The sequence below is a fragment of the Gavia stellata genome, chromosome 2 (genome assembly GCF_030936135.1).
Source record: "Gavia stellata isolate bGavSte3 chromosome 2, bGavSte3.hap2, whole genome shotgun sequence".
Lineage (NCBI taxonomy): Eukaryota > Metazoa > Chordata > Aves > Gaviiformes > Gaviidae > Gavia > Gavia stellata.
In genome coordinates this window covers 99,748,759-99,758,200 of record NC_082595.1, presented here as the reverse complement: position 1 = coordinate 99,758,200, position 9,442 = coordinate 99,748,759, and the positions used below count along the sequence as shown (strand labels likewise).

The 9,442-nt window shown below is 44.5% G+C and overlaps 1 protein-coding gene across 1 annotated transcript; it reads right to left on the bottom strand.

Moving 5' to 3' along the window:
• Window positions 1–6,427: 6,427 nt before the first annotated feature.
• MYCN (MYCN proto-oncogene, bHLH transcription factor) lies at window positions 6,428–9,063 on the bottom strand. Its single transcript, XM_059835625.1, has 2 exons — window positions 8,328–9,063; window positions 6,428–7,026 (listed from the first exon to the last, which is right to left on the bottom strand). Exons 1-2 carry the CDS (start codon window positions 9,061–9,063, stop codon window positions 6,428–6,430), a joined length of 1,335 nt encoding a protein of 444 aa, XP_059691608.1.
• Between the last annotated feature and the right edge of the window lie 379 nt (window positions 9,064–9,442).

Below are 9,442 nucleotides of genomic sequence, written 5' to 3'. Positions count from 1 at the left end.
TATTCTAATTTGTTGCACATGTACACTGCTTTGTTCTATGAGGAAGTGAAATCTTTGAATGCTAAAACTACGTACTTATTTTTGATGGTCTTAGGAAGCAAAATGGAGAAAAGTGCCATTGAAATTTTTTATTTAACCACAACTAAAAAATCACTATGTGAATTAAATTAACTGTATAGCCTACATTCATCCAATGTTTTCTTGTAAGTAAGTAATAAATCTATTAACCTACAGTTTTCTCTAAGTCATTGTTTTAAATTTCATCTGGTAAGTTAAGATCAGCTATGGATCAAGCAACTTGGTGGTGGTACCCAGCAGCAATAAAGCAGCCCTTAACATAGTTTATGTAATCACCCCTTTCACAAGGTAATCACTCTTTCTCCACGGTACTGAGCAGTGTTTGGACCCCTTCCAGTAAGAGCCCAATGTAGATGCTCTGATCTGTCCTGTGGGAAGAGCCTGTGTCTCTCTGGTGACTACATAAGGAGAATTAGATAGCTAAGCAGCTAGGTGCTTCAAACTGTGTATTGCTTGTAATGCTTGCAGATTAGAAGGTGTAACTAAACAGATGTAGAAAGCATGATTCATCCTACCTCTAATATAAAACTACACTATATTCAGCTGTTAGACACTGGTCTTTCAGACAACAGGACTCTTGTCATAATTTTGTAATGATTGATATAGCAACTCACAGGAACACAATCTAACCTCAGCTTCAGGCAGATAACATAGAAGACAGTTCCTCTCCCAAAATGCGTGCAGTATAGAAGATAGAAAGCAGTAAATACTTAAAGCAGACAGGAGAAAGCAGTAGATACTTAAAGCAAGACAGAGGCTGGGAAATGGGGAGCACAGAATAAGAAAAAAGAAATAATCTTATTTTACTGTAAAATGAAAACTTCTCCACTTATCTAAACAATCTCAGATGGCAGAACTATATCATGGCAAATGATACAGCTCACAAATAGAGCAGCTATAATAGTATATATGGAGCGTAACAATGATTACGCATATGAACTGTAACCCAATGGTTCAGAGATCAGTAACAAATAGATCATAATTTGGTTGTAAGTCTGATAAACTTTAAGTCTGATAAGTCTACACACACATCCATTTAATGATGGAGTTAAAAAATACTTGCCATTAGTTGTACTTATTTTGTAGGTACATTTTTTTTCATTTCTGCATTATTTAGGTGTGTCATACTGTGATTGTAAATACAGGAAACAAAATACCTTTGTTTGCTTTTTCTTCAAAGGACCAAGTGGACAGTCTTGTTACTTACTGTGTTAAAATACACACTTGGCCTTATTTAGCAGTGTTCATGAATCAACACATACGGAATCCCTTGTGTGCACGCAGCATGTATGTTAATCTATACATACAGCATACATACAAGGAATCTTCACAGCTCAGAGATCAAGAATTAATTTTATCTTCTCTGAGTCGACTGTTGCTCAAATATATATGTAACTAATCTCATTGAAAGAAGGATCTGGCCAGTAGGGGCACAGAGCTGGATGAGAATCCCAGATCTGCAGGCACAGAAAATTACCACCTCATGCAGCCTAGCAGCAAAATGCCTGTTTTACTCTGGCCAAGCAAGCCTCCTTGCAGGGTCAACACAAGCAGATAGGTAGCAAAAAACAGCATATGGTAGCAGATTGGAAAAGGTAGCCCAGCAGAAGCGAAAACTTGTCTGGGCACAGACCAAGAGCTCTGAATTCAGGCAACTGCTGAGGCAAGCTGGTGCTCTGCTTATCAATGCTCCAGTAGTAGCCAGAAGTGCTGGGGCAAAACCTGCCGTGCTGACCCTACAGTCAGCTTCTCTTCCACATTTTGCACCATTACTTTCCTGTGAGATTTCTGGAAGTGCTGTGTATCTTGTGTTTCTAATGTAAACTCTGCTTGAGGGGGTCATTGTGACACCTCAAATCGCTTTAAGTTTGATGGCTTTGGGCTCCTGAGAGAAGAGACATCACAGGTAGTTTAAGTACAAAGGGGAAGAGAAAAGGGAAGGGGGAAATGGAAAGGAGAAATGGAGACAAAGAAAAGATAGGGACCCAGGTATAAATCATGAAGCATTTGCCAAGAGTGTGATAAACGACATGGTACATAAAAAGTCATTAAATTCATGATCTCGAACTTAAAACTTCAAAACAAAATTGAATCTTCTGATTTAAACCAGCCAGGAAATTCAGGCTTAAGAATGGGATCCTTTTAAAATCATTTATTCTGGCTTGGTTTATCAGTATACTTACCAGGACCAAATGTGCCCTCTGCAAATTACACACATCATGAAATCTCAAGCAGTCCTGCCAAGACCTGGTGGTAAGTTGCTATAACAGCAGCTTGGGGTTTGAGAAATGCACTTTCCTTCACACTCATAGCAACAGGTGACCTAGTGGTAATGACATCATTAACACATTTCACCTTTTTAAGCTGTCCCACTGGTGTTTTACTTATACTGGTTTATGGAGGAATCATTTCATTTTGGTGTTTCAAGTCCCTTGTGTTCTTAGTGGTATTCTTAAGAAAATAAGCAGAAAAGTGGAAGGAGACCATGCTCTGGGATATGTGATTTGGGAGAAAACTATCTGATTCCATCAGCAGATTGTGTCTTGCATGAAAAAGAACTTTGGAGTTTTTATAGCAGATCTGATAAGATTGCAATTGAGTTTTAATTCAGTTTTCCCTTCAGGAATCGCCAATACCCGCTTTTTAATAAGCAGTTATTAGGTACTTGCCACATTTTCTAACAGATTCTCCAGACAGATATGTTTGCATTTGTTATGCAAATGTAGGTATGTATATTAAAAAAAATGAATAGTGCCTCAATTCATTATTTGACTGAGTCCTTATGGACTTTTCACTCTGGATACGTAGGGAAAAGGATCTTTTGTTACTGTTGTTGCTATGTCTCTATGTCCTTCTCTATGTACCCTTCTGGGTACTGATTCTTCAGAAAATACTATTAAATGAATTGTTTACCTCTTCTTTTCAAAAGCTATCTTTCCTACACCTCTCAGTTCTTTTTGTCGTGTAAATACAAAAGAATAGAAAACCACTAGCTTCTATTTAACAATTGTAACTTAATAACATCCTACAACTGAGATTTTTGTTTACAAAAGCATTTGACCTTGACAAGTTGCTCCCTACAGCAAGAACATGAAAACAAGCCTATTAACTCCTGAAAGTTATTTAAAAGAAGAAAGAAAAGACAAACCCAAAGTACTGGTAGTACAGCATATAGCAGCAAACAGTACAGTATATGGGAGCATTTCTGAACCGTGTAGGGCCAGATTCTATCTCCATTGACATCAGTTGGGCGTTTACCACTGAATTCAAAAGGATCAGGCCAAGACTCCCACACTGAAAGAGGCTTTCAAATTGGATTTGCGTTGAATATCCAAACAAATCTGAGTATTTGACACCTTTATTATACTCCAAATGCTTGGATACCACAACAATACAAGACAGAACTGGGTTGTCTCAAGAAGAGAAAGGAGAAGTAATTGCTGTCTTCAACTACCTAATGGGAGGTTACAGAGTAGGTGGAGCCAGACTCTTCTGGGAGATTAAACACAAAAAGACAGGAGGCAATGGAAAGGGGTTGCAACAAGGAAAATACCAATAGATAGTAGGAAAATTTGTATCAGTCATGGTAGTCAAAAACTGAAATGTGTTGTCCGGAGAGGCTGTGGAATCTCCATCCTTGAAGACATTCAAACCTTAGCTGCGTATGACCCTGAGCAACCTGATCTGACCTAGAATTTGGCCCGAAGGGAAGGGAATCTGTTCAATTTGTCATGTTCAATCCTTAGACAGTACATTCCTAGCCTGTAGAGAGGCAGTGACAGATAATTCTGTGATTTATTTGTTCAGAATATGACTTGTATCTGCTAGGAAAGTATTTGGCCAGTATACAGCTGTAACTTTTTTTTTAACGTTATACTAAATCTAACTGTAAACTCATGTTAAGAAGCCCTTGTTGGAAGTCAAGCAGGCACAGGTTAGAAAGACAATACAATGGATGTTTGAAAAGCTTTCCTTCTCCTTCAAGAAGACTCAAGTGACCTGTACCTTGTTTGAAAACAGTACAACAGCAGTTCCACAAAAATTGCTAATAAAATGGGGTTGGTTTGTTTATTGTAGCTAGTAAAATTAAATGTACCCTGTGATTGTCCACAACATTTGTCTCTGCTTAGGCGTTGTCTTTTACTGTTTTTTCACTGTACTGGGAAAGCGGAAGAAGCATGATCAAGTCCACATCAAGGGAATGAAAACAAGGATTCTATTTAAGGAATGATTGTGGTGCTCAAGTATGGATTTAGAAGGTATCAAGTCCATTCAGGCCAAATCTTCAAATAGCATAAACTCATGTAGGCAGGCCTAGCTGAATCCAAATGGTGTTCCAATTTGTGCCTGTTGAGGATCTGGATTACTGCACTGAAATATTAGTAAGTACAGTTCCTGATGTTGTTGGCACAGCAGCTGGCTGGGGCCCAAGAATGCAGAGGTTATGGGTATACCAACAAGCTTGTTGTCCTCAACAGGCACAAATTGGATGTGATGTTCTGTAGCTCCATCACTGAGCAAGCTACTTCCTTTGTGGCTAAAGTAGGGGCAGGTGTCCCAGACTAGCTCCTTGCAAGTTGATCCTTCAACTACTTACTGGCCATTTGGTCATTAATCCATACCGTACTTTTCAGGTTCAGTGTGGGGGAAGACAATGTCAGAAATATCAGTACAGACTAGAAAATAAAGCAACTCTCAAGAAACTTACCAAAATGACCAAACATATTTCACAGACTTACACGTCTTGCTCCTGTCACACCAAATGCCATCACACCTCCTGAGACAGCCACCTGCCAAGTTTCATTGTTTGACGCATGCTTCATGGCTCTATCTTCCCTAGGACTTTTAATCTCACTAACTTAGCACAAGTAGGAAGTAACACACAGCATCTTCAGCTACAAACAGGAACATTAATTCTCCTATGCAATGATGGACGGCTTTAAGGGTAAGCCTTTTGTAATGCAAATAAGAACAGAAGTAAAGTAAGATCTTTGTTTACTACAAGTATTTCATTTTCTGTGCTGTAGCAAGCGTACCTCCATCATTCACTTCTCCACTTGTCTACCACACTGAGGCCAGTCCCTTAGCAGAAGCATGCTAGCCGTGTTTCTGATCCCTCACAATTCTCTGCATACAATGGATATTCCAGAAGTCTTCACAAGACACCAGAGTCTTTCCATAAACTGTGATGTTTAGTCCCCTGGGATGATGCTGACATCACAAGAGCTATCTGAAGTATGAAAGAATTCTTACTACAATTATTTTTTAACCAGAAACGGAAATGTCCTGCCTAGCTGACTTTTCGTAGAGCATCACCTATAGTATGAGAGTTTAAGTGCTCAGGATATGGGACCATGTTTTTGTATTTCATGAACATTGAAAAGTTAAAGATTTTATTTAAAATAACTTCATTTAAAAGAAAAATAGTAAATGGCACATCATGTAATTGCTATTTATTTTCATAAACATGAGGTATTTCAAAGTGCTATAAGACGCAGCACTAAATGTACATCGTTGGAAGAAATTAAACACAGAACTTTGCAGTTACCCAGTTCTATGCACCAAACATTAACAAATACATTAACTGGAAGAAACAGGCTAGGAAAAGGCATATATAGTAAATTTCTTTACAAAAGTTTCTTAGTTCAAAAAAGTGATAAAGTAATATCTACTCAAAACTTTCACAACTCATTTTCATACGAAAATATAAGTATCAAATTTAGTTATGTATCAGCATCATACTAAAGTATACAGGCAATGTAAGAATTAGTACAGTACATAACAGAGATTAACAATATATTTGTATACAAAAACATGCTCCTCAAACATTGAGGTATTACAGTACTTAGGTATGAACTTCCAGTCTAATACTGGTAGCAAATGCCACCTCTCATAACCCAAGACATGTACAAAAGGCAAGTGTGTAGATGGTATTTACAGAAAATTCCCACAGGGGTACAAAATGCCAACCCCTAAAGTAACATCTGTTAGAACATAAGCACCATAAAACTTAGGAATGAACGTTTTAAAACTCAACTAGATGTCATCAGCAGCTCCAAATGCTCACAACAATTTAAAAAAAAAAAAATCCCCACCATCTACAGTTCTTAAGAAGAAAAACAAAGGCAGTCCATTGTTGTTTGGTAGTCTTGCAAAAAACTCCTTGCAAGAACATCCATTTGCTCCGTACCCGGATAATAGAGTTTGTCGATTACTTCAGGGACTGGATTGAAAGTAAAACCAACATTCTTAACGTCAAAAAACACAATTTTTTTAAAGAATCAAAAATGTGCAAAGTGGCAATGACTGTCCTGGTCAGCCAAAAAAAAAAAAAAACCCAAAACAAAGTTTAGCAAGTCCGCTTGTATTCTATTTTCTTTAGCAATTGTTGTTGCCTGGCTTGCAATTTTTCCTTTTCTAGCAATAACTTCTGCTCCTCTGCCTGAAGGGAATGAACATATTCAGTGGCTTTTTTCAAGATCACAACTTTTGCAGCTTTCTCATTTTTAACCAGTTCTGGAACATGGTCCCTTAATGTGAGGAAACTTGACCGTAGATCATTACGCCGCTGACGCTCCAGGATATTATGGTTGCGTCGACGTTCACTATCCTCTGAATCCGAGTTTCGAGGACTTGAACTCTTAGACTTTGGTTGGATTGTGGGTTTTACTGGACGGGGCACCTCGGTTTTTAACTTTTTCTGCGGTGGAGCATCTTCACTCTCCATGTATGGAGAAGGAGCGGCATAATTATGCTGCTGGTGAATTGGTGCGCAACGCTTTAAAATCAGTTCATTCGGCTGTGTCCTGACTGAAGGAAAAGTGGTATTTTTAGGACGCACTGTAATAGTAAGGGTGGTAACAGCCTTGTTGGAGGAGGAGCGTCTTTTCTCCACTGTCACAACATCTATTTCTTCTTCTTCATCCTCTTCCTCCTCATCTTCATCATCTTTTGGTAATAGAAAATGGAAAATAAAATAGATGTTATTCTCACAGAAAATACTCCGAACAAGTATCAACCCAGATGTATTTACTGACAAAAGATGTACAGTAAAAGCAGCAATGAAATAACTGATGACAAAAACAGGGTGTGCCCACTGTCCGTAGTCAGATATAGATCTGGAAAAGTATGTAATATACATGAAATGACTGAAGAACAGCGATTTCTGGAAGTTTAATAAGTGTAATGAGTTTTTTTAAAAAACACTTCTAATTTTTAATCAAAGCGGGGCTACCACCCACCTAATTGCAATGACAGAAGAGTTTTTCGACAGAATGTATGTGTTTTGAATGGAATCCTAGAGCTGCGGTACAAAAGGCATGCACAGTGCCATAACACAGCCCCTGCTTGGTAGGCAAGCAGCCGGAAAACGAAACAATCGCTGGGTTTGTTCTGAGGCAGAAGGTGAAGCTGCTCCAGCCGGGGACCCTTTAAGCCGGCGCTTGGTGCGCTGCCAAGAAGACAGCTGTTGGAAGTGCTTCCTCACCCAAAGCTGTCAAACCAGACATTAAAGGGACAGCAGGCTTTGAAACCCGGGACGGATCACCAAGTATATGGCGATGGTCAGACGGACCAGCTCATCTCCACACACTAAACCACGTTTCAGCCCGAGTGGACTTCTCGGCAGGCATGGACAGGAGATGTTTCTGGGCATTTTTAGGTTCTGTCAGTGCAAGCGCAAGAGCTCCTCTGAGGGGTCACTACCCTGCTCCAGTCTCCCCAAAACACGCCTACGGGCACACACGGTCATGCCCCACGAAGGCCGTCCCCAGGGTGACAGTGGCAGCCCACCAGCCCCCCCAGCACGGCCGCTGGGACGGGCACGCCAGCCACAGGGGGCAGGAGAAAGGAAGGAAGCCGCGGGGGGCGGGGGGCCGGCACCCCGCAGCCCCACGGGCCGGGCCTGCTGCCCGGTGAGGCTCCTGCCCCGCCGCTCCCCCGGGCCTGCTGCTGCCAGGACAGGAGGCCGGGAGCCGGCTGCCCCCCGCCCTGCTGTCCCCCGCGGGGCCCCGGCGCGGGGGCCCCGGCGCTGCCGCCGCGCCTGCTGCCGCCTGCCGGCCGGCCCGCGCCCCGCCCCGCCCGGTCCTGCACGTCGATGCCGCCGACGGGGACCGAATCGGGGCGCAGCCGCCCCCGCCTGGTCCCCGGGCAGCCCGCGAGGGGCGCGGCGTCGTCGGCGCCCGGAGGGAGCGCCGCCACCCCCCCACCCCACCCCGGGGAGGGGGCGGCCGCGCACCGCGAGCGCTTACCCGAGTCGCTGAGGGTGTCGTCCCCGGAGCTGCTGCTGGCCCGGCTGTCCCCCGCGGGGCGCGGCGGACGGCCGCCCCGCGGAGCCCCGCCGCTCGCCGCTGCCACCGCCACCGCCCCGGCGCGGCTCGCCGCCGCCTCCCGCTTGTTGACGGGGAAGGGGAAGACCACGGCCGGGTCCACGCACTCGGGCACGGCGCCGCCCAGCTCCGCGCGGCCGCTGGCGGCGGCGGGGCTGCCCGCGGCGGCGGCCCCCGGGGGCGGCGGCGGGGCGGCGGCGGGCGCCTTGCCCTGCAGCTTCTCGCTGACCGCCCGCTCCAACTTCTCGCGTGCGGAGAAGCCGCTCCACATGCAGTCCTGGATGATGATGGAGTTGAGGTTGTTGGTCACGCCGAGGCCCGTCTCGAAGAAGTCCCCTCCGTCCGAGCCGCCCCACAGGTCGGCCTCGGGGGGCAGCAGGAGCAGCTCGGACGCCCAGTCCAGGGGGTCGGCGGGGCGGCAGCCCCCCAGGGCCGCCCCTCCCCACGGCACCGGGGCCCCCCCCGGGGGGTGCTCCTGGAGCCCGGCCCGGCTGGGAGACAGGGGAGGGGTGGGCAGCAGCTCAAACTTTTTCCAGATGTCCTCCCCGGGGGGAGCGGAGTCCGGCCCGCACAAATAAAAATCATCTTCGTCTGGGTAGAAACAGGGCTGCAAAGAGTCGAACTCGAGGTCTGGGTTTTTACTGACCATTCCTGGCATTACGGGTCTCTTCTTGCTGATCCCTGGGTCGGGCAATGGTTTTAGAGACAGGTTTTATGGGTATTTCCACCAAGGGGAAGAAGAGAGGTTCTCCCAAGACCTGAAACTAAACCAAAAAAAATAGAAAAAAAAACCAACCACAGTTAGAACACGAAGAAACAGACGCGAATGTGACTCCCTTCCTCTTAACCGAAGAAAAGAAGAAATAATCCCATCATCAGTAGCAAGAAAGAGGGAGCCTTTTGCAAGTTGAGAAAAAACGCATCTCACACACCTTTCCTCCCGACTCAAGATACTCAGAGAAAAGCGATCAGGTAGTGCTCCCACATGCAAAGCTTTCCGCCTTCCCCAGCGCTCCGTGAGGACACAAAACCAGCCC

Bases quoted from the DNA above. Each gene is read 5' to 3' on its own strand.
- MYCN (XM_059835625.1), bottom strand. From the start codon at position 9,063: ATGCCAGGAATGGTCAGTAAAAACCCAGACCTCGAGTTCGACTCTTTG. The intron at 7,027-8,327 runs GTAAGCGCTCGC...TATTACCAAAAG, and splicing joins CGACACCCTCAGCGACTCGG to ATGATGAAGATGAGGAGGAA.